General features: G+C 41.0%; 3 protein-coding genes across 3 annotated transcripts; 2 read left to right on the top strand and 1 right to left on the bottom strand.

Moving 5' to 3' along the window:
* The first annotated feature begins 329 nt into the window (after positions 1-329).
* On the top strand, positions 330-9,447 carry LOC306921093 (coiled-coil domain-containing protein 149-like). The gene is made up of 12 exons (XM_079498206.1): positions 330-533; positions 1,242-1,403; positions 2,653-2,691; positions 2,820-2,927; positions 4,144-4,260; positions 4,827-4,999; positions 5,178-5,250; positions 5,686-5,770; positions 5,898-6,045; positions 6,270-6,346; positions 6,762-6,824; positions 7,880-9,447. Exons 1-12 carry the CDS (start codon positions 483-485, stop codon positions 8,497-8,499), a joined length of 1,716 nt encoding a protein of 571 aa, XP_079354332.1. The 5' UTR covers positions 330-482; the 3' UTR covers positions 8,500-9,447.
* Positions 9,448-9,621: 174 nt separating this feature from the next.
* Positions 9,622-12,480, bottom strand: LOC306922569 (extracellular superoxide dismutase [Cu-Zn]-like). Its single transcript, XM_079500258.1, has 2 exons — positions 12,307-12,480; positions 9,622-10,929 (listed from the first exon to the last, which is right to left on the bottom strand). The coding sequence occupies exons 1-2, from the start codon at positions 12,318-12,320 to the stop codon at positions 10,287-10,289; spliced, it is 657 nt and encodes a 218-aa protein (XP_079356384.1). The 5' UTR covers positions 12,321-12,480; the 3' UTR covers positions 9,622-10,286.
* A 785-nt stretch (positions 12,481-13,265) lies between these two features.
* On the top strand, positions 13,266-27,752 carry LOC306921066 (ATP-dependent RNA helicase DHX15). The gene is made up of 14 exons (XM_079498155.1): positions 13,266-13,504; positions 14,685-15,015; positions 15,365-15,558; positions 16,130-16,289; positions 16,919-17,137; positions 17,442-17,609; positions 18,226-18,312; positions 18,625-18,774; positions 18,954-19,062; positions 19,164-19,355; positions 21,584-21,706; positions 26,100-26,290; positions 27,006-27,175; positions 27,304-27,752. Exons 1-14 carry the CDS (start codon positions 13,440-13,442, stop codon positions 27,419-27,421), a joined length of 2,277 nt encoding a protein of 758 aa, XP_079354281.1. The 5' UTR covers positions 13,266-13,439; the 3' UTR covers positions 27,422-27,752.
* Positions 27,753-27,978: the final 226 nt, after the last annotated feature.

The following is a 27,978-nucleotide window of genomic DNA, read 5'->3' as shown; positions in this document are numbered from 1 at the left end:
ATCTCGAGCTTAGTCCACTTCCCTGGGTAAAGGGACTTTGCTTTGCTTTTCCACAAGTCTTCTAATTTACAAAGATCCCAAACGCATCTCCGAACGAAGGTCTTTGATCAGGTCTGCAGACTGCAGCCAGACACTATTGCTTTTTTTCCCTCCTCACTCACACACACGGGGTACGTAGTCTTTTATTGCTCGCATCAATATTCAAAGGAAAAGTGGGCGCTGTTTTTCCTTTATTTTTTGACGATGGGTTCTCAGATTGCCTCACGGGTGACGCGCCTGCCTGAGCGGAAGTGAGGTACTACTGACCAGCCTGTTCTCTGTCCCAGCCCAGCCAGCTGTACTGAAATGTTGTCCTCCTCCGTCCTCCAGCGGTTAACACTGACAGCATCAACTATGGGATACTGCTGCGCTTGCTTGCAGTGACTAGTGTCATTTATCATGCACTACTGACGCACGACGTAGCTTGGATCATAAAGAGAAAGATGAATCCGTCCAAAAGGAGCGAGAGTGACTGGCAGGGACTAGTCAATGAGGTGAGAACGAGCGACACGCATCATTTCAGCGAACGCGTCGCGGTAAAGAGGGGGGGTAGGGTCTTTCTATTTAAAATAGAACCATTATTATCATGTTATGAGTGTTGTTAATGGTAAATTCGTGTTATTTAAAACAATTTGCCGATCGTGTCGACCGCCGTCCCCTGCAGACATGCTGTGTGTATTCTGCAGGTTCAATCCAATGACCTTATCACTGTTGACACGATTAGGCAGGATTAAATGTTCCATTTGCAGCCTCACTTGTTTGTTTGGCTGCTCTATAATGGAGACTCCCCCACTCGAGTAGGCGGATAAGGAAGTAATTGTATTTTGTTTTTTACTACAGAGTCATGGTAGTCATGGTATCTATTTGTATGTACCACCATAGTAGGCAAGTGAAGTCCATAGCCCTAGAATGTCTCCTGTTACATACAGTTTGTACAGTATTCTGAGAGTACTGAGAGACAGGCATTCTAGGTCTAGCAAGGATTGTCTGGCAGAGAGAAGTGTATGCTATAGCGTCCAGGTTGTTTATCTAAAACAAATAAGTAATTATAATTTATATTAAAGGCAGACTCAGTATTTGCCAAACATTTTAATTACTGGGATAATATGAAATAATAATTCGGTAACATTTGATATTTGAATGATAAGTTAGAGAGGATCTGTCATATGGTGCTTATGTCCAAAACGTCTGTTTGCTTACAGTTCTTGGTTTGCAAGCGGAAGTTGGAAAGCAAGAAAGAGGCCCTTCTGATTCTATCCAAAGAGCTGGATGGCTGTCAGCAGGAGAGAGACCAGTACAAACTGATGGCCAACCAGCTTCGAGAGCGACACCAAGGTCTCAAGAAGAAGTACAGGGAGATCATTGTAAGATAACTATGCGCAGGTTTATATCGCACAATGAGGGAAAAGATAACTTCCCCCCACTGTTAGTATATTAACCCATCAATACGTTGTTACTTGTTATATATGCTACCTTTCAATCCAGGAACCCCTTTGTATAACATTAGCTGTTGCTACATTTCTAGGCTATTTCTTTATTTTTAATAAAATACGGAAAAGTTCCAGATTTTTTTAAATTCAGAAGGTGTTTTTAGAATCGGCCTCAGGTCTAAATGGATTAACGTATAGTCAGTGGTGGAAAAAGTACTCGCATGTTTTACCTAAGTAAAAGTATCAATAGGCCTACTGCAATATAGAAATACAAATATAAGTCCAGAATTCAAAATGTACTCATTGTGCAGAATGCCTCATTTCAAGTTTTCAAATGTATAAAAACCTTTTGAAAATGAGCCTGGGCAGCATTCCTTTTCGGGTTTATGATCCGGTCGAGAGCGGAGGATATCGTTATGTCATGTTGTAGTCATTGTTTTGTAGTCATCAGGCCGGAACCCTCTAAACCAGAACATCCTTTCCCTCAAACCAGAAGAATAATGTCTTATAGATGATCTACAAGCTCACAATGTGTCGCATCGCAAATGGCCAAAATGCTAAAGTGGTTAATGTATGTAAAACAAATCTAAAAAGTAACTAGTAACTATTAGTTTTCAATTAAATGTAGTGGAGTAAAAGTACAATATTTGGATCCGAGATGTAGTGCATGGAGTAAAAGTATTGGAAATTGGAATTACTCAAGTAAAGTACTTCAAAATTGTACTTAATAAGTACAGTACTTAAGTAAATGTTACCGCTGAGCGTTACCGCTGAGCCACAGCCCAGGCCAGCTAAAGGATAGTTACTGTAGGAAGTGGAACCAAATGGACCCTTATGGGTCTGTAACTCAGAGAGTGTACAAATAGAACCAAATCCATTTGGTTCCTTTTGTACACTCTCAGAGTTAAATTAACTTTGATTTTACAATATACATTGGGGTCCCAGATATAGAAATGCCATTAATTAGGGGACCGTAGCCTAATTCAGGTCAAACTGGGGGCCTTGAAATTAAATTGGTTGAAAATCACTGCTAGAGCCATAAGAATCTTCTCTTATGGGAGTCCTTGGCATATATTTTCAAATGGGGGGTCCACAGGCAAATGAGTATCATTTTGGGGGTCCTTGACATGAAAAAGTTTGAGAACCACAGGTCTAATTTCTGCTCCTTTTTCATCACTTACAGGACGGAGATCCCACTTTGCCTCCTGAGAAACGGAATCAAGTATGTTTCTGTGGCTCACATTCTTGCATCCATCCAAACACAAATGGCAAAATACGCGTTAAATATCCTGTTCCATTGAGATTGTAAAACTATGACACCACATTACACTATGCAACTGTGTTCTGCAGGTCAACTTAGCCCAGATGTTGAGAGACTCCAGAGAAAAAAGTAAGCAACTCTCTGAAGAGGTCAAGGAATTGAACCAAAGACTGGCAGAAGCCCAGGGAGATAACAAGGTACTATATCTGTATGCATTGCATTGTGTATAATCCAATGACCATTGACCTTATCACTGTTGACACGATTAGTCAGGACTCAGGAACAACCTGTTCACATCACTGCTCATCATATGCTTTTATTGTACCCATTTAGTGCAACCTTTATTGAGATGTTTTTATTTATTATATATTATATATTTATTATATATTATATATATTTTGATTGTCCATTTTCTTATTATTTAGGAAAAAGGAAAAAAAAAAAAAGGATGAATACAAAATGAAAATCAACATCTTAAAACCAAAATGTTGAATTGTGGGTTTGAGCTCACATGCCCTTTTGATGTAAATCAAAAGGGCATGTGGGGGGTAACTACTACCTGTCAGTGGGGAGTGTTGACTGGGAGGAGCAGTAGGACAAAGGCCCTATACGTCCTCTCTGGGGGGGGGGGTGTTGGCTGGGAGGAGGAGTAGGACTAACTGAAGAGGTGGGTTTTCAGACTACGGTGGAAGATTGGGAGTGAGGCTGCAGTTCTGACTGTGATGGGAAGTGCATTCCATAGTTTAGGAGCCAGAAGGGAGAAGAGTTTGGGACGTGTGGAGCGTTGTCCCGGCGTTTTTAGTGAAGGTACCTCCAGCTTCCCTGCGTTGGCTGATCTGAGTGCGCGGGAGGGTTTGTAGGGTACGATCATACTTGTGAGATATGGGGGGGCCATGCCTTTGGTTGCTTTGAATGCCAGCATCAGAGTTTTGTATTCTGTGCGGGCAGCGACCGGGAGCCAATGGAGGGAGCGGAGAAGGGGGGTGACGTGTGAGAATTTTGGCTGGTTGAAGACCAAGCGGGCTGTGGCATTTTGGATCAGTTGGAGGGGCTTACGTCCATATATATATCACTCGGGGTGTAATGATAACTCATCTATTCATCGAGTTTGAATGAATGTGCAGGATGTAATTTGCATACAGATGCATACAGACTTAATTTAACTGGTGCTTTTAATTTAATTTAATTTTAAAACAAAACACCTCTTTCACATGTATGCCAGTGATCACCCTCCCCTGTGCCAATGTTGGCACCCGTGCCTAAGGTTGCTTACCCCTGGTCTAGAAAATCAAATGGATTTATTCAATCACAAGGATGGTCATTTTTCTCTTGCATACTGCACCCTACTGGGGTGGTTTCCTCCACGTGTATGTGGCCAATTAAAAACGAAGTTGACTACTAATTGCTCTCTAGCTTCTCCGAATGACCATCACCAAACAGAGGTTAGGAGATGAGGAGGTTGGTGCTCGACATTTCCCTGCTCATGAGCGAGAGGACCTGGTCAAGCAGTTGGAAACCGCAAGAGAACAGGTGAGAGACCGTAAAAAGAGAACAGAATAGGCTCTTGCTATGTTAAGTTGCTGCCTGTATGTAGCACCTGTGCTAATAATTGAAACTATTTTGTATTCAACTATCCAGAACACATTCAGGCAATTAGAAAAAAGTAATTATGTACCTGTGACCAGTAATATCATATTTTAATTTTAACCCTCATGATCTGTTTCATACAAGATTCAACAATTGAAAAAATAATAATAATAATAAAAAAAAAAGACATCACAAATTCATGTATTTTCACTAAGGTCTTTTTTCAGAATGTAACCTTTTAGTGTGTTTTGCTCTTGTCATGCTCAAATAATTTATTAAAATTACAAAGAATTGTTTTCTTTGTAATTTAAATAAATTATTTGAGCATGACAGTGATTTAAAAGAGCTGTTGCTAAAATAGGAATTCTGCCTGGAGTACTAGAAAATAATGTTTGCCTGACGGGGATAAAAATGATGAAATACTGCAGCTGTAGCTAAGACTAAATCTAATCTGCATTGACTAATATAATACAAACTTTCTTTTCCCTTTTTTTTTGCCGTGGTCACAGAATGAGGTGCTGGAACACAGTGTGGAGTCACTAACCGATGAGCTTCAAGATGTAAGGGCGGAGCGCAATGTTTTCCAAGAGAAGGCACATCGTCTAAATTTGGAAATGAACCACCTGCTGGGGAATGATGAGATACAGATTTTGGACATAGATGCACTCTGCATGGAGAACAGGTTTGTGGCTTTATTTCATTTCTGATTAGTAGCACAGGCTAACTGTTTCCATATCAGATAATGTAATAGAAGAACAGTTTAATTTCATCCATGGTATCTTTTCTATTACAGGTCACTTAAAGGTACATTGCGAGAAAAAATAAAATAACATGGTTTATTTAACTTTTACCCCTTCCAGGTATTTACATGAGCGCTTCAAGCAACTTCAGGAGGAAGTGAACATGCTCAAATCAAACATTATGAAATACAAGGTAGGCCTACTACGTATTACTTGTTTTTTTAGTATTCTTAGTGTCGGGGTAAGACAATCACAACTAAAGCTAGTATTTAGACTAGAAGTAGTCACATCACGAGTCACAACCACGATAAATTGTGAAAAATATGCCAGTGAAAATGTATATAAAATAATAACATTAATTGAAAATGTTACACAGTATGAAAATGTTACAGTATCATTAGCATGGTGGTGTTTTCCTTTATTTGTCTTCCTTTCATTTACTAAGATATATTGAGAATACTGCATGTGAAAAGAACGATGAAATGATAAAATATCTAAATACAGAATCAAGCTTAAAAACTGTCTGGGGTGCTCACCAAAGCCCAAGTAGACATTAAAGTGCCCCCAAACATGTTTGAAAGTGAAATATCCCTTAATAGTGGTTATTTATTTATTTTACTTATTTTAGAGTGCCCTGGAAAGCAGGAAAAACTCCAAAATATGTGGGAAACCCAACAGCAGTGCTCTCACAGGAGTACTCTCTGCCAAGCAAGGTTAGAAGGACTTACTCTTCACAATCTTCACACTACATTGTCCATTAAAATTCATCATTAAATTATGTTTGAACTTTTGTATGGACAGAAACAGAAGATTGTAAAATATTATTTTTGCATTATGCAGTGCAAGAATTGTTACTCTCCGAAGAAAATGGTTGCAGTCTACCCGTCACTCCTCAGTCCATCTCAGACCTCAAGTCCCTCGCCACCGCTCTTCTGGAAACCATTCATGAGAAGAACATGGTCATTCAGCACCAACGCCAAACCAACAAGTACAGCAATTCAAATTCACTCTTTTTGGGATGGGATGGGACGATAATTGTTATTGTTGATCGTGATTAAAACGCTCACCATAATCATATTGCTGAGATTTTAATTTATCGTGATCTGTCCTGTCATGCACTGGATGTGAGCTGGCTCTGTACTTGGTACAGAAATAGCAAAGCTACAAGCTCACAACGGGTCCCAATGCAACAACCCTGTCATTTGTCGCTAGAATTCTAGGAAATCGAGTGGCAGAGCTGGAGAAGAAACTAAAGACCCTGGAAGTGGCTGGATTATGGAGCCTGCCAGGTACACACAAGCCTCAACTGTAATTGGCCTAATGTTCTGGCTCTTCGTACTGTAACTAGTGTTGTGATAAGGGATGTTTAAAAAGTAAAACATGCCATTCACAATAATTTAACTTCCCTCTTCTCTTTTACTCTTTTTCTTTCTTGCTTCCTGAAGGCCTCACTTACAATGTATCTCTGGGATTTCATGGAAGTATGTCTCAAAGTTCTGCCAATAACGTACCTACTTGTAATAACAGCTGACTTACGTTTTATTTTCACTGCTTTTCCTTCTCTCACACCTACTAAAACTACAATTGCATGCATATGGATACATTCATGCCAGCGGTTTTATGTCATTTGATTATTATTTTGTGTTACTAAGTTGAACTGTCCTCTATTTGAAGCTTTCTGTTATTAACATATTTCTCCAACAGGAAAGCGAGATGTCATCACCCTAAATGATGACCATTTGTTGCCAAATCTTCAAAACCAGGAAGGTGAATAAGTGATTCATGCATTTTTACAATATTCTTCATTCACTACTTGACATTTCTCATACATCTCATGTAGTGTCGCTTTCTAGCAGAAACCTTGTATTTCTAGATTTGTTTTTAATTACTTATTTCATACTTCATACTGTCATATGACACTTAGACCTGTCACGATTACAAATTTAAGTTAAGACGATTAATTGTCACACAAATAATTGCGATTAAAAATGTAATTGTTTTTTTGCATTGAACGTTGCGGTTTATATTTCTGTTTGGCTTTTAGGCTTCGGAAACACAAATTGCACAGGGCAGATATGACAAATGACTTACAAATAAATCACTGACACATTTAATATTTATATAGTGGAAAGTATGGACATCTTTCAACATGGAAACGATTGACGATTATGCAAAGATAACTATGTAATTATGTAATAGTAGTGACAGACCTAATGACAGTGACATTTGTGAAAGATTTTTTTTAAAATCACACCCGTGTGAAGTGAGTGGTGCAACTCCGTGTGGGGGTGGGGGCGGAATTCCAGACCCACAGGAACGCACCCAGGGTGTCGGCCCGATTCCGGCGAGCCACCCCGTGTCCGAAACGGTTGAGAAATGACAGAGTTACCGTGTGGGGGTCCCTCTACTGTACCCTCTACTGTACTGTACTGTACTGTACTGGTACACCCGAAATCACCATATATACAGTTAATATGTGGGTGTGTGTTAGGTTGCGCACAGGTGGTGAAAAACAACCATGCTGTTTTCGTGCTCAGACGCACCCACCCAGCCAGCCAGCCAGCCACACACATAGCTCCGTAAGGGAGTGGTTGCACCACTCAAAAAAATATATATATAATGAAATTCCCAAAATAGGAATGCCAGGTAGAAAGTGGTTAAGTCTGTGTGTGGGTTTTCTAAATATTTAACCTATGAAAATAATTTCTTTGGATTACAGGTACTTGTTATACTTTCTGAAAGGTTTCTGGCTGCGATGATGCAATACCCATACATTTTAACTGGTATTTGTTTAAACACTGAAGTCTTCTATTCTCGTATAGGGGAGGCCGGTTCATCAGATGTATCAGTCTGTCAGCAGAGATCACCGGCCGAGACACCAGACGACCAAACGGGGGAAATGACACCAACATCAGGTGAAGCTGAAGAACTTCACAACAAGCCGTCATCCCCGCCATTCTGTGCCGAGACGACGGTTCAGCAAACTATCTCATGCCAGTCTTCTGAGGGAGCGTCCGTCAGCAGTCGACCGGACACGCCAGACAACGTGTGTGTGAGCGGCAACCAACCACACATCAGCACGGAGTTCACAGGTTCACCACGCCACCACCAGTCACAAAGCAACAGATGTTTAACAGCATCTCCCACTGCAAGCTCAGAAGAAGGGGAAGCACACCGTCTCTTAGACCCCTGCCATCTCCAGAGAACTTCAGATCATTCCAACCCTAGAGAAGGGGAGGATAACATCGATGAATGCGTTCAGATTCAGAATGATGGGACTTTTGGGAATGATTGCACCTCCATGGGGGAAATAATAGATATTTCATCTTCCGCCCCTGGCCCTGCTGCTGTAATAAGGTCTGATAAAAGACAGACATCACATCTTCACCACAACGCAGAAGATTCGGATGTGGCAGCCATACAACTCAGTCAGGAGGTCTGAAGATCTCTAGTAGCCACATAATTTTAATTCTGTTAAACAAACATTCCATTGGATAATGAAAAAAGATTTGTCCCAATCTCGCTCTGTTTTTCTGTCCCTCATCCTCAATGTCTGCATTTCAATGAAGTCTACTGATTACTGGCAAATGATTTACAAAAGATCTGCTTTTCATGCCATTGGTAGTTAATAAGTCATGTATCATGTCAACAAAGGAATCGAGCCATTTCTCTCTCACCTAAATGCAAGTTTTTATCATCATTGGTTGTTGTTGCTCTTACCTGTAGCTTATAGAACTTGTAATTTGAAAGGGTTAAGCTCAGCCTACATTAACATTAGCAATGCATTATTACTTACAATTAGGAGGCTATCCCAAAAGACAAGCCTTGGTTTGGGTCATGATTGAAGAGAGTATTTGTATCCTGAAGCCACAGAAGAGTGACATGGTGCATGACAATGTAGTGTTCAGTGAATATGTAAGAATATTTATATGCAATAAATGTAAAACAAATATATACAGTATATAACCATACTTATTTTTTACTGTATGCCATCACTGTAAGTTTAAAAGTTCTCCGACCCATAACATGTTTTACTGTAAAAGGGTCTGACATTGAACTCACATTGACATATTTTGCGTGGAGAATGTACTGAGTGTGAAATATGTTGTTAGTATTATAATGCCACTTCAACTCAAACACAGTTGTCTTGATCCCACTTGTCATCAGAATGTATAACTCACTAGATAGAAGTTACATTTAGCATTACCTATCCTGTGTGTTGAATGTGCACAAAATATATTTTTCTGCTAAATAAATTTAAAGAAAAACTGTTTTGTTTGTGCCACCCTCCCTGATGTGCATTACTGTAAAACCAAGATAAAGACAAGGTTGCTATATATGCATTGTGCAGCCATGGACTTGTATAGTTTTTAATTAACATTTGCATTTATAACTCTTGGCCCTAAAAAATATATTTTTTGTTGTGTATATTTGTGTTAATACAATATGTGTTATGTATCAGGAGGACTATTTGTACCAAACCGACCCCACACTATACTGCAGACTTGATGTGAGACTCGTATTCAAGCTGTGTAGTGCTTTTGATAAAATAATTTTCACGGAGAAGTTGCCAACTAAAATCTTTAATTTGCTTTGTTTTACATGAATCGTGCCTTGGTCATGTGACAATATTGCTTCCTCTGTAAGGGAATTATCGAACTACCTTATCTTTTGTAAGATTTTTACATTTTCAGGGCATTTCAGAAATAATCATCAACAGAATTATCAGATTAAAAAATATACCACAAACAAAACAGTGACTGATGAAAGAGAAAGAAAAAAAAAGGACAAACCCAGAGACTTACAATGAGACAAAAAAAAACATAACATTAAATGACAAAACATATGGCTGATGACTGACTATACCACACTCCGAGCGACACAAGCAACATCACAATCAATCGTAACAAACATTCTTGATGTGAAAAAATAAATGACAGTAGGGGGGGCAGCATAACATTGAATTCACTCATTTCAGTCCATCAAATTATTGTCAATAATGGGTGACCAGATGTTCTGAAATGGGGGTTCCCTTTTTGACAAGGTGAATTTAATTCTTTCTAGATGCAACACTCCTCCCAACTCCTTTAGCCACATATCAACTGTCTGAGGTCTTTCCGATTTCCAGGCCTGAATAATTAACTTCCGTAGCCAGCAATGTAGAGAGCGAAATGGCCTGGACTTCATACTTTCAAACAACCTTATCAAAATCACTTTTGAAGACTTGTATTATGTCTCCACTTCAATCAGCTCAGAGAACTGATTCCAGAGGGTGGGTGTAGCGATGCCAATGACACAACAGGCAAGTCTCCGTCCAGCATTCCCATGGAGTAGACTGCTAAGATCACCACCACGTCCTAAATCGTCCACCCTGTCATGGAGAACCACTGCTCTTCCTAATGCTGACAGTTCCCCAAAGAGTGTTGCCGCAGAGTCGATCACTTGATGGATTCCTCCCTGAAGGGTGACAAAATTGCCAAAGTCTCCCGGATGACTAGGGTGAGACACCTTGTGTGGATTGTAGTGGCCACCAGTAGAGTCACATCCCCTGCTTAGGTCTCCATACTGGTGAATGTGTATAGCTCTTGCACTCCCACTATTGGGAAAGCCATTGAGATAGAAGAGGACTTTGAGCGTTCCTCGTGGATACTGCTGCCGAAAGAGCACATGTCCGGTCACCTCCGGTAGGTTCTGTGGCAGCATTGAGTTGGGTTTCATTTTGCAGGCCGCGTACAGGGTACCATTCAAATCTGCAGCCTCTGGTGGAGCACTTAACGTGGCAGTTTGAGTTGAGACGCATACATGAAATCCTACCATGATCATTAGCAGTGTTGGGTAGAAGAACAAAGCAATCCACAATATATGCATTGACCTGAAAGAAATTAAACATCATTCATTACCCAACTGTCATAAGAACGAGGTGACAGGTCAGCCATCACACCTCTTATTTACTCAGTAGATAATACAGTAGATTCTACTGTATATGCTATACATTTAATCCATAAATTATCTACCTACAGTATGTGTGTGTCTGTGTGTGTGTTACACGCTGTACAGTATAAGTAACTAAGTACACATATCTAGCCTTGACAAACATACTGTAGAGAAACATGAACAGTCTAATTATGATTATACAGTGTTACTGGTATCATCCTTACATTTGTAAAACAGTAAACTCATTTCTAAAAACAATTCATATACACATGGCATGCCCAGATTAGGGAAGCAAGGTGACAACTTCCCCTTCATTGGTGGAAGTCAAGATTCACCTGAGCAATCATGATTATTCATTTATAAAAGACAACTTTTAATAGAAATGTATAGAAAATATGCTTTACAGATTAAGGCAACTCTATTTTTCATGTAATGATGACTTACAAATGCAATTAAAGTTAGCCTATATATATATATTGTTTGGTCAAAACTAAACATATTTTTGTTTTGTTATAACCGTTAAAGCTCTATATTCTGAAAGTAATCATTGCTATAGAGGTTTTGTTCAGTAACAGCTAGGGGTCTCTCTGTTTCTCCAGTTCCATACATTTTTTTTAGATGGGTCACCAATTTCATCCAATCAGGAGAGAAAGAAGAATCCATTATCATTTTCAATTTTTGTGTTCCAGTTCCAATTGTGTCTGCTGCCAATATCACTCATTGTTTATTTGGTCATTTTGAAATCATCTCTTCTCCTGATTGGAATCGTATACACACCTGAAAATGTATTTTGTGTTTACTACAGAGCTGGATATGAATGAACAAACAATCTACAGCAATGACTATCAGAACATATTGAGCTATATTTAACACCACCCTGAATGGCCTATTCTTTTGGGGAACAAGACGGAACCAGCCAAAAACATTACAGGGAAAAAGCAGACAATGTTTACCTAATTGCCAAAAATAGGCTATAATTTCAATCTATTCAAAAGAATGACACATTTTATTTTATGACGCGCACATCTTATGGCTAGCTTATTGGTGGTGTGAAGGATGTTGTTGGAGGTTCAAGTTCAACAACAGCCTATTAGTTCTCTGATGTTTGAGAAATACAGTAGGCTATAACAGCGATTGGCATTGCATATAGAACTTATTCGCCAAACTATAATCAAGGAGTACTATGGTCCATTGTTTCCCGTTGAATCTATAAATCCTTGTAACGCACTGTAACGCAACACTTTTAACCTACAAAACTATAGTATGACTGCTTCATTATACGCATAAGGTGTATTAAGTTGACGGATCCACTCACCTGGATGACAGCATTGTCAGAATGTAGGATGGTTCACCGGAGGGCAGACTGGTATTTTTTCTTTTTTTAATTTTCAAAGTATGAAGTTTATAAGGCAGGCTGGTGATTCTATTCTGTTATGTAAGAAAGGAGGCGTAACAGAGGGGGTGGAGCTGAATTCTTCACCAGATCTAGACAGTGTCCTATGACTGACCTGCAGTTAACTGCAACAATTGTTGCGAGGCACATGATGGATTTGACGAAGAGACTCGTTCTTCCAGTAAAGCCGTTATGCTGCGTTATTGCTACATTCTGTCGTTGGCGTACGGCCTTACTATTGTTTCATATTAAGTAGTTCATTCCATCTCACTGGAGAGACCTTCAAATAGACTAACTGCAGAATTAGGAAACGGGATTTTTCACTTCAGTTCCAGGCATTTTTCTGGGGACCCCAGCAAATTAATGCAGCATTGACTGATTGATTGATTGAAAAATGTATTAACAGTTTGCAGAATTACAGTACATTTCAAGCACAAACTCAATACAAAGGCTGTTAACTGTGAGTGGACGACCCAATTAAGCATTACACTTGTTTCCAATAGGGTCCACCATGTTCACCATGTCCAGCATTAAAATCAGTTCTTTAACACTATGTCATCATTGATTGATTGAAGTATTTATTAACAGTTTGCAGAATTACAGTACATTTCAAGTACAACTCTCAATACAAAAACTGTCAACTGTGAGTGGACGACCTGAATAAAGCATTACACTTGTTTACAAGAGGGTCGGTCCACCTTGTTCAAGTTCGGCAATTTGAAAATAGACAATCAAATCTCGTATGGCGGTCCTTATATTGGCACAAAATCATTCAAAACTTGTTTGAGAACCCTGGACCCAGCAACGGTCCCAACCACAAGAGAAAGCAGCAGAGAAGCGTCCGAATAAAATTCAACCAGTAGATGGCGTTGTTCTGCACATTCCCTATATTTGTAGGAAGTAGTTGATATTAGGAAGTTCCTGCTGTTGTGTTGTGGCGGCTGGCCCAAAGGTTAACAGCTATTTATCCCAGACAGTGGCTGAATGCAGCCAGTCAACAATTATATTATTTGATTGTGTAAAGGTCTGCCGTGCCGTCTTGCCCCCAGACAGACATGTCTAAACGACACCGTCTAGATTTGGGTGACGATTACTCCTCCACCAAGAAGAGATCTGATGGGTACGTCTGTTACTTGGATGTGCCAGTTAGCTGCATTGCTAGCCAATGCTAGGCTAACTGGACAAAACGCCAACAACACGCCGACATTATCTTTTATTTCTGGATGTAATTAAGATATCTGAACATCGCCTAACATGTGTACTTATCCATGGATACGTACCCAGTGTAACTGGCTTTTGTTAACGTTGATAACGCTTTTCCAGGTTTGTTATTAGCTAGCTAGACGTTAGCCATCTATGCTAGTGTCCCAATGGAGCTAACGGAGTATCAACAGCTCAGTTTCCTCCGAGGTGGAAAGCCTGGTTACTGTACCGCTATTTAACACGTGTGGTGTGAGTTAGCTATAAATGCTAATAGCTGGTGCCTGATGGTGACCGAAGAAGAAGTGTATATTTGTACATCTTTAAATGTTCTGATGAATTGAAAATGGAGGACCCTGATGTAAACAAGTGTTATTCGTGCCGTTTCTGGTTTTTATCGTCGTAGCAGATTTTGTAATTTACCACATACTTTGGTGGAACGGTACCCATTCTACAAACTGAATACACATTTCAACCAATCAAACGGGCTCACACGCTCGACTGGTTGGTTTATAGAACTCTTGGATATATTTTAGTTGATTACAAACAAGAACATAACAATAGCTTAGACTTAGCTTAGACTTAGATATGTGCCAGTTCGTTCATGTTAGCTAACAAGTGCTGTGCTGACCTAAACTGATTGGACGGTGCTGCATTGGACATGATGATGTAATTGCACTTTTGAAATGCATAACAGCACTTTGCTGGTAACGTTTTTTTCTTTGTTTTTTAGGATTGCACCGTATGACACTTTATATTATGTGCTGTGTTGGAGTTTTGGTCTTTATGTTTATTATAGGGCGGCTTGATGTTTTTTTTATGTTGCATTGCAAGTGACTGAGGGGAAACGCTATTTCATATTCTTTAATCTTTATGTATGCAAGTACATGGGGAAAGTGACAAATAAATGTGATTCTTAAGTTTAGCGGAAGAGTCTATGAGCTGCAGAATATTCTTGTATACTGTAGCTTAGTCATGGTTATTCAGTTATAATCTCTCTCTCTCTCACAAGGCAACATTCATTAAATGGATCATGGCTATAGTATATTGTTGATGTTTATTGATCACCAGACTCTCTGGTCCACCTTGACTTTTGACAGGAGAGAAAGAGACCGCGACAGAGACCGCGAGGATCGCTCCAGGGATAAAGACCGGGACCGAGACAGAGACCGGGACATAAAGCCCACCAGTGTTTCATCAGCTAACAGTGTGCCAGTGGGGCTGGTCATGGCACCCAGTCTCAAACAGATGGCAGTGAACCAGCAGATCAACCCATTCACCAACCTGCCACACACCCCGCGCTTCTATGAAATCCTGAAGAAAAGGCTACAGCTGCCTGTGTGGGAGTACAGGGAAAGTTTCAATGACATCATCACACGTCAACAGAGTTTTGTGCTGGTTGGAGAGACAGGCTCTGGAAAAACGACACAGGTATGAGCACAATATAAATAAACATGTACAGCTTTAATGCAAGGCTACCACTGTGACATACATTGATGAGCCTGAAGCGCTTCCATCCAAAATGAGTCCCACGTAACCAGTGGTGACAAAAGTAATCACACTTTTACTTAAGTAAAAGTATCAATGTAGAAATACTCTTTTACGAATTCAAAATGTACTCTAGTAAAAATATATTTACGTAGTGGAGTAGAAGTAAAAAGTACAGAAAACTGGAAATACTCCAGTAAAGTAAAAAATACCTCAAAATTGTACTCAAGTACAGTGCTTGATTAAATGTACTTCCACCACTGCACATATCCACCTCCTATGCTCTATTCAGATTCCCCAGTGGTGTGTGGACTTGTTGAAAGGGTTACCCGGTCCTAAGCGAGTTGTAGCCTGCACGCAGCCCAGAAGAGTGGCCGCCATGAGCGTGGCTCAGAGGGTGGCAGATGAGATGGACGTAATGCTTGGACAAGAAGTTGGCTACTCGATTCGATTTGAGGACTGTAGCTCGGCCAAGACTATATTGAAGTAAGTGATGTTTGCTTTCAGTTGTGTGTCAAACGTTTTCCTAACCCATTAAGACCTGAGACCATGTCTTCCAAATCGTGACATTTTTCTGAAATTTTTCTGAAAGATGTCAGTGGTTCTCAAACTTTTTCATGTCAAGGACGATTGTATTTGGCCACAGACCCCTATCTCAAAATATGTTGTTCCAAGCACCCCCGAAGCAAATATTTGAGTTTTTGAGTTAAACGTTTGCTGTGAAGGACCCACAAAATGATTGTATTTGGCCGCAGACCCCTATCTCAAAATATGTTTTTCCAAGCACCCCCAGAAGCAAATATTTGAGTTTGCGTTAAAACGTTTGCTGTGAAAGAGTATGTTAAATTATTTGCACACATTTTCACGTTTTCAGCAGCTAAAGTTTAAAATGATGGTCATTTTGGCCATGGACGTGTATACATGTATTTTATATCAAAACCATGGGGTGCCTTGGACGTGTATAGGCTTTTTTATTGATATCAAATAAAAAAAAAAATATTTTTTTGTTGGCCTCTCCTTCTGCAATGTACTCCTTGTTGATCTTTTCCTCTTGCAGGTACATGACGGATGGTATGTTGCTGAGGGAGGCCATGAATGACCCGTTGCTGGAGAGATATGGTGTGATCATTCTGGACGAGGCTCACGAGCGAACTCTTGCCACAGACATCCTGATGGGAGTCTTAAAGGAGGTGGTCCGACAGAGAAAAGATCTGAAGGTGTTTATCGCTCCTTTTCAAAAGAAATCTCAGACATATTCACCAATAGTTAGTTACACACCTTTTTGTAGCTTGCATTTATTTATTATCGGGGCTGCAGAATATAAACAACTTGATTATCTCTGCCAGGCCGAGTCGGGCCGAGTCGGAGATTATGTTATTGACCGCTAAAAAAAATTGAACATACACCATATGTAAGTGAACTTGAAATTTCTGCACACTGGGTTAAAGCTCCCAAACAAATGTATTTAAAGTGCAACGTCATTGACTGACATGGTTGAAATGTTAATTTGTTAATAAAATGTTAATATGTTAATACATTTGTTTGGGAGCTTTAACCCAGTTTTCAGATATTTTAAATTCTTTGATTCATGCCTTGTTATCCAGCACCTGGCCTACAGGTGGAAGATCTGCACACAATTTCCCCATTGAGCTATGCAGTATGTAGATTGTAGACACTGGTAAAAATTAGGCAAACATTTGGTTTTTATCACATCTGCAAGTTCACAACTTGTCACAAGATTGTAGCTATTTTTGCTATTTGACATACAACGAAGTATATAAAGTAGGGTTTCGGTAGAGAAGAGAAGGAAAATCAAATGATGTATATATGTTTTTTTATGTTTTAGGTAATAGTCATGAGTGCCACACTAGATGCTGGCAAATTCCAGGTGTACTTTGACAACTGTCCCCTGCTGACAATCCCTGGGCGTACACACCCTGTAGAGATTTTCTACACCCCTGAGCCAGAACGTGATTACCTTGAAGCAGCTATTCGCACTGTCATTCAGATCCACATGTGTGAGGAAGAGGAAGGTGACTGTCTTCTGTTCCTCACTGGTCAAGAGGTAATGCTGGCTTTATACTTGTCCATCTATCGATAGCCAATCTAGCAATTTGTGACAATTGCGTTTCAAAATATTATTTTAAAAATAGCTAATTTACAAGGTCACAACATATTGTTGGTGCACAAAATCACACACATTTAAGATTCGGAAGTCCTTCATCAAATGACTGTCGCTTGCAGAAGATTTTCCTAAGCAACATCGCTGTATGACGCAGTATAAATTAGACTACATGGTGTATGCTTGTGTAGTCCAGAGACATTCCTCAACAGCTGAACTGTCTGAAACCCAACTTTTGTTGTTTAAGGAAATTGATGAGGCATGCAAACGGATCAAGCGTGAGGTTGATGACCTTGGACCTGAAGTGGGAGACATCAAAATAATTCCACTGTACTCCACACTGCCACCACAGCAGCAACAAAGGATCTTTGAGGCGCCTCCTCCCAGAAAACCTAGCGGTGCAATAGGAAGAAAGGTAAATGAACTTCACTGGGTCTGGTCACAAACTATCGCGGGGCCTATTGCGTGTGAAGGGGAAGGTGACAAACTGACGATTGACACAGACACATGACAAACAACTACTGTGGCCAGATGTAATTTCCTGCGGTCCAGTAGGACTATAGTAAATAACGATAAAATAATCGCCGTAAGTTTTTGCAAAAAAATACATATTTCGAAATTTCCTCACCCCCTGTAGCTAAAAATGCTAAAATGAAAGAAAGCAGCAAATGAAAAAAGAACACATCCTTTCCTTTTTCTAATAACCTAAAACATGAACCTTGGCTGAAAAAAACCCCCAAAGTTGTCCTTTAACCGCTTGAACCCTACCATCCATATTCTTCATTAGCCAATAATAGCCGATCTACAAGCTCACGTTGTTACGCATTGTGCGCTTGTACATTGGCAAAGAGATGTAGTGTAGACTGAAAATAGCAGTCCAAGTACAGTCTGTACAGAGTCAACCTGGGTCTAGTTAACAAAGCCTAAATGGTTTTTAAGTGATTCATGTACCTATATGGTTTGTCTAACCCTAAACCTTTTGAAATCTAGTTGAGTTAATGGCTAACAACAACCCATTACCTCTTCTCAAGGTTGTGGTGTCAACAAACATAGCTGAGACTTCCCTGACAATTGATGGAGTCGTGTTTGTCATTGATCCTGGATTTGCAAAGCAAAAGGTAGGCAGGATCGCTTTTGTGTCTCCGTTTCACACCCTCTTACCTATTGCCCCCATTTTCCTGTATAGTTCTGTGAAACAGAGTTTTATTCAGATATGGTTTTGTGAGATAAATTTGAAGTGGCCAGTGGTGCTTCTTGATACTGCTGTTGATGTATTTTTTTATAGGACATCTTAAATCAGCAAGTCTTACCTAGACATCCTATTCCATTTTACTACATAGTCTCAGCTACAAATTTTTATTTTAGTTTCCCCCAGCCTTTGGTAAAAGCGCTATATAAATGCGAGATTATCATTATTATTTTGTGTTCAGGTGTACAATCCTCGCATTAGAGTGGAGTCATTGCTTGTCACAGCCATCAGTAAAGCCTCTGCCCAGCAGAGGGCAGGGCGAGCAGGCAGAACGCGTCCAGGAAAGACTTTCCGCCTCTACACAGAAAAGGCCTATAAAACAGAGATGCAGGTAAGTTACCAGAGTGTGAAATACATTAACTTTTCACCGTGTAAAGTTTAGACTTGGTCAAATAAAAAATAGAAAGGTGTATTTTGATTGATTCGTTCTTGGAATGAATATTATAATTTGGTTCCATTTTCAGACATTTTGGGATACATTTGACAAACTGTGCCTCTTATCCTCCACAGGATAACACCTATCCTGAGATTCTACGGTCGAACTTGGGATCCGTGGTGTTGCAGCTGAAGAAGCTAGGTATTGATGACCTTGTGCACTTTGACTTCATGGACCCACCAGGTGAGGAATGATGTTCCATTATGATTTAAAAAGGCTGCATTGGCTATAATCCCAGACTCCTAGCTGGGCATGTTCCTTTCAACAATCTCCTTCTCTCCTAGCTCCTGAGACACTGATGCGGGCCCTTGAGTTGCTGAATTACCTGGCTGCCCTCAACGATGACGGTGACCTAACAGAGCTGGGCTCCATGATGGCAGAGTTTCCCTTAGACCCCCAGTTGGCAAAGATGGTCATTGCCAGCTGCGAGTTTAACTGCTCAAATGAGATCCTTTCCATTACTGCCATGCTGTCAGGTAATGCCCAGGATTGGGCTGACTTCCACCTTGCCTGCTCTAGGCCAGGTTTCTAATAAACTAATGTATTAGTCTTTTGAAACGAAGACATTGAAATCTTGAAAAGAGTTGAGGATTGGCAGTTTTGCATGATCTGGTGGACTCACAATATTGCCAACTGCATTGTTGAGACATGCAGTTGAAAGTATTACAACTTCAGATTAGTATTTGGGATCTGGACAGTTCCTCAGTTGAACTGAATGGAATGAACTGCATCTGGTGTTTTCTTTTATCTATGAAAACATTGCCTATGGTTTATGCAAAGTGCTTATTCAACTGAATGTTTTCCCTTGAGTCTTTCGATCTTCTCCCAAAAATGGGTAGGGCAGGCACCACTTTACTTTATCCACGATTATTATTTTTTTCCTGATTGATTGGGTGTTATAGAAATACTTTGGGCCTAATCTACTATACTAGTTTATACCAGCTATCTTTGAGTTAAGAATCAGTTATTATAAAATGTCTTGTATCTACCTGTCATGTGTTGCTGGGGTGGGCATGTTTTCGAACGATTGAGTGTCTGGCCAACAGAGTCACACCATTTGTGTTGTGACCGAACAAAGCAGGGCATACATTTGTGTTTAAGGCTTGTTCAGTCCCTATTTTAGTCGAAATATCGTTAAAAAACTAATAACCTAGGCTTGTCTTAAACACATGTTTTGGTCAATTTAGCATGGCTGATGTGGGCTCTGAAGCAACTTGCACTGCATTAGGTGATGCCTCGCACAAGACTGAGACTGTCGTTAACTTGCTTGTCAGAGATGTCAACACTGGACTTTTTGAGGCATGAAGTGGGGGTGGATGGATGTAGGGGCAGGCAGAGCCATCTAATAGTAGAGTTGCGATATTGAGGGGGTAGAAAACAGCCTGGTCACGTAGTTATGTACTCGCGCGAGCCCATAGACTCCCAATGCATTCTGTAAACTTGCGGTTGTCCCCATTCAATACTTCCGGTTGTCCCCATTCAATAGAAGTCTATGTAGGAGAGCTGCCATTGGACTGGCCCCATGAAGTGAACAGAGTTTGCGTAACTCTGTCTTACTCTATGGCTCTGGGGGCAGGGTATAAATGTTCTCATCGATGGATATCAGCCACCTTTTTCTTGATAAGAGAAATGTGGAAACTGCTTTTGGAAACCATGAAAATGACGTCTCTTGGACTAGTTATATTTATTCTATTGCACTTTGGGGGAGTGATCCACAGAGGGTAGCTTATAATTATGTTTGTTGCTTACTGTATTTTTTTGTGTTCATTTTATATGCAGGTCTATCAAAAATAAATTTGAGTATTGTGGAAAAGTTAATTTTCTTTAATATAATTTGAAAAGTGGAACTATATTCTTAACATTCATTGCGCAAGTGAAATATAGTCTAGTAACTGGTGTACTGACCAACATGGTATTACTTTGCTTGACTGACCAGCAAACTGGCCTGACCTGAACCCCTTTAGAGAATCCTTGTTGTATTGTGAAGAGAATCGGGGACACCAGACCCAACAATACAGATGAGCTTGAGGCTGCTATCAAAGCTAACCTGGGCTTCCATAACGCCTCAGCAGTGCACAAGCTGATCACCTCCATGCCACGTCCCATTGATTAAGTTATTGTGCAAAAGTAGCCCAGGCCAGGAATTGCATCCATGAATCCAAAAATTAAGATAGTTTTTGTATGATTAATCCTCTTTTAAATGGTTTTATGTAATATTCTTATATGGATTTTAGATTTTCATGAGCCGAATGCTATAATAGAGATTAAAACAAAAAAGGTTTTAACTTATAATCTAGGTTATACTATGCAAACTTCACTTTTCAAATTATATTGGAAACTAAAAGGATTTTTTCCACAATACTCTCTCTTTTTTTTTAGATGGATCTTAAAAAAATAAAAAAAATAAACGCAAGTTATTGATGTTGTTGTCCCTAACTACTTCTAGTTGTGTGAAAACTTTTTGTTTTGCAGATGTGGTTAATTGAAACACGCTTCTCCGAGCTAATAGGCAAATACTACACTGTTGGGAATGACCTTGAAAGACTCCAGACCCCCCCACACCCCCTTTGATAGACCTTGTGGGCCTGCCCTGTCCCAACGATCTGTCGCGTGCCCTAGCATCATAGGCTTTACTTCACTGTTCATGAATGCTTGACTCATCCCTATGGGCGGCTTTGTTGGGGCCCATACCAACCTTGTTTAGTCCCACAGTGTTTTGTCCGGCCAACGGAGGCTAAGAAGGCAGCTGACGAGTCCAAGATGAGGTTTGCCCATATCGATGGGGATCACCTGACGCTGCTCAACGTCTACCACGCCTTCAAACAAAGTAAGCACCCAATACACCGCAGAAGGTTGAAATCAGCCCTCAACGGCTTCTGTCAGAAATATCCCTACCCCTCCCCTAGTTGGTTGTTGTCATATTCTACTAGAGCCTGGTAACCCAATCTGGCAGCCAGCTCGTAGCCCTAGATAGCCCTAATAGACCTTCAATCCATACCTCCTGGGTTTGAATCCTGCTTACGCCACTATTTTTGTGCCAACCCCAAACAATTGTTTCCGATAAAATAAAGTTTTAGACCGTGGCAGGTTTCAGACTGAGGTGACGGAGTCCGCCTGCACTTTAATAGTTATGTGCAGTTGTGCACTTTTGTACTTTGGTATCTGCTATGTGAACTGTTTGTTTATTGTCTCCACCAGGCCGAAGGCATGGGGAGAGAGTATGTTTTGCACTCCGTCCGTCCGTCCGTGTGTGTGTGTGTCCGTCCGTCCGTCCGTGTGTCCGTCCGTGTGTCCGTCCTTGTGTCCGTCTGTGAACAGCTAATCTCCGGCATCGTTAACCCAGTCGATGCCAAATTTCGCACACACACTCCCTGGATGCCAACGATGAACCTCTGCCCCAAATTTTCCAGAACGGCCTGTTATAGCGCCACCAGGAGGCCGCTTTGTGCAAAACAAGTTTTTGGACAGTACACCTACAGATTTTCTCTAAACATCACGCAAATTGGTACACAGTCTCTCTAGAGCCATTCAACGAAACGGGTATTTCAGATTTCTCAGACTCCATCCTGATTGGCTAAGATTGGCTTCCAAAGAGTGCTCAGTTTCAAACAAAATGCTGCAAATCATGAACACATCGTGTGATTTCCGTGAAATTGCGCACGCACATTCCCACTAGGCCGAGGAAGAAATGCCATGTGAACATTTTCAACTCAGCCTCATGGTGGCGCTATAACTAGCCGAAAAGTGTTTTTACCTCCAACTGCACGGATTTGTGGATAACTTTGTATGCCAACTCCCTAGAGGCCAAGGAAAAACCTTTGCCTGGAATTTTTCACATCTGCTCTTTATAGCGCCACCAGGAGGCCGACATATGTAAAACACATTTTCTAATATTACTCCTTCAGATGTTATCCAAATTTCACACAAATCGGTACACATGCTCTCCATAGTCATGTGATCAAGACGGGTTTGTTTGATTTCTCATAATCCACCTTCATTGCCTACGATTGGCTTCTAAACTTTTCAGGAGTAGCCCGCTTTGTACCCGTTTTGTACAAATTGCCACAACTACTCAACGCAGCGTCCGATTGCGGTGAAACTGCATGCATATTCCCACTAGGCTGAGGAATAAATGCCAGTTTTCAAATCAGCCTCATGGTGGCGCTACAACAGGCCAAGCCGTGTCTCACACACACACACACACACACACACAGACACAGACACACACACACACACACACACACACACACACACACACTCACTCACACTCCTGGTGGAGACCTGTGCCCAGAAGGGCACTTTTTCTAGTTTGTACTGTTTCATTGTTTAATGTACCGTCTATGCTGCAACCCAATTTGCCCTTCGGGGACACTAAATAAACTTGAACCTTGACTCCAACATACATGGCCGGTTAAGACTGAGGTTAGGGTTAGGGTTTGGGGTAGGTAATGTCTGACAAAGTACATATGTTCACCCGTGGCTTTGTGCGGTGCCGCTCAAAGTGACTATTGGGTTAGGCTACTGGATGCAAGTAGCCTGGTTAATAAACCAGACCGACATCAGCCGTTGGCAAAAAAAAATTGCCTACCAGCGGATTACGGTCTGGCGAGGCTCAGTAGCACGCCTCTTTCCTACAACCGAGAACAGGTCGGACCAATCGGGACACGGTATGCAATATGGGCGGGCTTTGGTACAGTGACGTTCAATGCTTGAGACTTTTGACTGACAGTAGCTCTGACCAATTGCGTCAAAGAGAAAATGTTTGAACCCGCCCCCCGGGAAATGAAATCCAAGTGGAGCCAGCCCAGACTAATATACCGCGACAGTGTTGTGTGATATTAGTCTGGCTTATTAGCCAGGCTAGGATGCAAGGGCCAACCCCTACTATGTATGTCAGAAGCCGTTGAGTGCTGATTTCACCCCCATGCTAATACACCTGCATGTAACTTTGGAACGTCTGTTCACGACCACAGAAATGCAAGATAAGATGGGGCAAAACGTTATAAAACATTTACAAAAATAGATTGGCTATTTTTGAATGAAAAATGATCATTATCGCTTCCAAATTGGGATAATATTGAACTTCTTTTTAAGTGTGCCCAAATATTGATGTTGCCTTGTATATTACTAGAATTTCGCGGGCCTTCGGCCCGCTCATCCCAGAGTTGCGTTGCCCCGCGTTGCGATACAGAAGTCCACAGATACAGAAGTCCACAGTGACACGCGTTGTATGTAGCTATTTTGTGCTGCAGCGCGTGCGCGCGCGCGCTTGCGTGTAGTGTTGTTGTTCTTATCCATATATGCGCCTCGGTTCGTCCTGATTGTACGACGCCAGGTGTCGACGCGGTCGTGTTTGCATTATTGTAACTGTGTATGTAATCGCGGTGCTCTCCGTCCAAGTTAGAATCAGTGTAGAACCTGTGTTGTTGTTCTTCTTCTTCTACGTTTGGTTTCCGGCAGGCTGTACACTGTGTGTGTGTGCACGCGTGTGTGTGTGTGTGTGTGTGTGTGTGTGTACTGTGTAAGTTCCGGTAGTGTTTCCGGAAGTGTGAAAGGTATCACGGCTGGTGACTTTTGTCCTAGAGAGGGCGCTATAAAAATATCAAGAAAACATGCACTATAGGTATCATCACATTCAATGGAAGGCTTTTAAAAAGACAAAATGAACATGGCGTTGCCAAACATGGCTAATGTCACTGCATTTTCCATGTAGATTGAGGCTACAGTGTTTTTTTTGTCATTGTCTTGTTGTTCCATTATGAAAATGAATTATTATCTTTACCTGGCTCCATGTGGCTCATCATTCATGTATTTCTAGCGTCTGTGTTGACTGTGTGTTAAACTATATGTCAAACTGTGTTGTGATGTTTATGCTGCCCCCAAGTGGTTTGTGGTGTGAATAACATTGATCGCACACATTTTGCGACCCAGTGGCTTCCTATCGTTTGTATTGAAGACATGTGGACCGCAATGCATTACTCTTCAGTGCTGAGAGTCAAGGGCTACATGAACGCGCAGCAACATGTGACACTCAGTAACCAATCAGAAACGTCACACAACGTAAACAACATGTGACATTTCATGGCAGCATAATACAACGTGGCAGCATAATACAACTTTTAATCACTGCCTTTGGTTAGTGGTTCCTTATATTATATAATATTTACGTTTCTGGATTGCTAATTGTAAATAAATTACAGGCTGCAGATGTCGTTTCTCCGTCATTCTTATTCATGTTTTATTCAGGGGTTGTGCATGGTGGTGCGGCGCACCAGCGCCCCCTATGGACCGGCCGCCACTGGGTCACGTGGTGGGGTTGTGAGCCATTGGGAAGGGGTGATGTAGTGTTGCCAGGTCCACGTATTGTAAGCGAGTGGTAGTGTGTGTAAGTATAGGCTGTAGGCTGTAGGAAATCAGGGTTTGCGGTCTTGTTTACATAGACGTGGCAACAATGTTGGCGGTGCAGCCAATGAAAAGAGGGGAATGACGGGATGCAGTGTTGCCAGGTCCGCGAATTGTAAGCGAGTTGTAAGTAGCGTGTTGAATGGCATTTTTTCTGGGCTTGTTTTCATAGACCTGGCAACATGTGAGTTACATAGACGTGGCAACAATGTTGGCGGTGCAGCCAATGAAAAGAGGGGAATCACGGGATGCAGTGTTGCCAGGTCCGCGAATTGTAAGCGAGTTGTAAGTAGCGTGTTGAATGGCATTTTTTCTGGGCTTGTTTTCATAGACCTGGCAACATGTGAGTGTGTGCGTGCGGGGGTGTGGGTGCTTGGGGAGATATTGTTTGTTGTGAAGAGATACAATGCCGGCGTGGGTGTGGAAGGGAGGCAACGTTGGTGTCAGTGCAATGAGTGATGTTCCGCGGTTGGTGTTGAGGGTCGGCGTTCGGCGCGATATGAGGAGATAGCGGCCGAGCGACGCGGAGGGTAAGTGTGTGACGTGACTGCCGTGTGAGTGTAGTGTGTTGCAGTGTGTCAGTGACGTGTCAGTGATGTATGCAGTGTGTGACTTTGGGTCACTTTTCCTGGGTTGGGTACAACTTCTCACTTGTATATATAGATTGTATGTCTTTCTATTTCTCGAATTTATTACACAAGAGCACACACAAGCCCCTGCCTAGGGCTTTTTGTGTTATTTTTATCTAATTGTACGACTATATAAAGTATTCAATCCATCAATGCATTCATTTGAATCCTATTTTTTTTTCCCCCCAGACCATGAGGCCAACCAGTGGTGCTATGACAATTTTGTCAACTACCGTTCGTTGATGTCTGCTGATAATGTGCGGCAGCAGCTGTCCAGGATCATGGACCGTTTCAACCTGCCCCGTCGAAGCACAGAGTTTACCAGCAGAGATTACTACACCAACATCCGTCGGGCGCTTTGCACTGGCTTCTTCATGCAGGTAAATGGTGTCTTCAAATGCATCAGATTAGAGTTCACAATACTCCGACTCTACTTTGCATTGGGTGTGTAAATATGATTTATACCAGAAATGCTTGCATTCTCCATATCACACAGTGAATTGCAAACGTGACACATTGAGCTTGTAGATTTTGCCTAAATGTTCACCCCAGAATCGGGATGTTTGGGTTCAAGAGGTTAATGGTAAACTGTACCAATGGTTTACTGTACCAGTAAAATGTCTGTTTTGCATCCATTCAGGACTAACCTTTGTTTGAGAAATGGAATGCTAAACTAAAACGGCAAAACCTGGTCTTTAAGAGCAGCTCTCATTTGCAAACTGTTCAGTCCCCTGGCCTTTGGCTAAACGATGATTAGTTGTGCACCGTGACTCACCAAAACTAGCTGACCTACATGTGAGTTTGTAGATGTTTAATTTCAGCAGCTACGTTGACATTTTAGAGCAGCCCCAGCATAAAAAGTATAATTAAGGACATACAGAGATCAACATATATATGGGCATATCAGTCCAATCTGCGGAGCAGCTCTAGTATACAAAAGTTGCTGAAATCATAGATAATTGTTCTTTGAGAACATCTGGATGTTGCTATAGCTGCCATTCCCAACGACCTTTGGGTCCCAGCGGTTAATCGTAAGTCTGTCTGTAAATTGAGTTTAATTACAAATGTAATTTATATTTATTTTCATTTTTGCAGGTGGCTCATTTGGAGCGCACTGGTCATTACCTCACAGTCAAAGACAACCAAGTTGTCCAACTACATCCATCTACAGTGCTGGACCATAAGCCTGAGTGGGTGCTCTACAACGAGTTTGTCCTCACTACAAAGAATTACATTCGCACTTGCACAGATATCAAACCAGAATGGTATGCAACATTTATTTCATTCTTTGTATTACCCATTATGCTGGCACATGACTCCAATACAGTTTTAATATAAATTGTCGGAAATAAAAAGTGGTATTATTTTAATTTTATATTCGTTTTCGTTACAGGCTTGTGAAGATTGCCCCACAGTACTATGAAATGGGCAACTTTCCGCAGTGTGAGGCTAAGAGACAACTGGAGCGAATTGTTGCCAAACTAGAGACCAAGGAGTATTCCCAATACTGAATGACCGGAGGAGAGAAGAGTCACGAAAAATAATTGCATATTATAGTTTTAGAATTTTATGTCTGTTGTTTCTCAATGTTTCCAATTTCAAGGTTTGATTTTTTTATATGAATATTTTGTTTGGCATTGAAAAATTTCCCCTCTTCATTCTTGTTAAATGTATGGCTAGATTAAATATCAGTGGAAAATATTAGGCTTCTTTGAAAAGGCTTTTCAAAAGAAATAATGTGAAGGTGTCTCCTAAACGTGGTTGACTTTCCTGTAGGAAATTGGTAAAATATGAAAGATTATGTACTTGCCTTGTTTCTTTAATAAAGAAGCTTTGACTGAAGTTGTGCTCAATCAGTCTACACATATCAGGATGGAATATGAAAAATTCAGACGGATCCGTATTGATCACATGACTATAGAGATAATGTGTACAGTTTGGACAAGATCGAGTTCTATAAATGATTTGGCCTCCAGGCAGTGTGCAGAGTTCACGTTGATCGGGCCAACGGTGCCGTGATTAACCGTTGACAGATGGACATTTATAACAGGTCACTGACTGAAGAGTG

The sequence above is a fragment of the Electrona antarctica genome, assembly GCF_951216825.1.
Source record: "Electrona antarctica genome assembly, chromosome: 4".
In the NCBI taxonomy this organism is placed as follows: Eukaryota; Metazoa; Chordata; class Actinopteri; order Myctophiformes; family Myctophidae; genus Electrona; species Electrona antarctica.
This window is presented reverse-complemented; position numbering and strand designations above follow the sequence as displayed.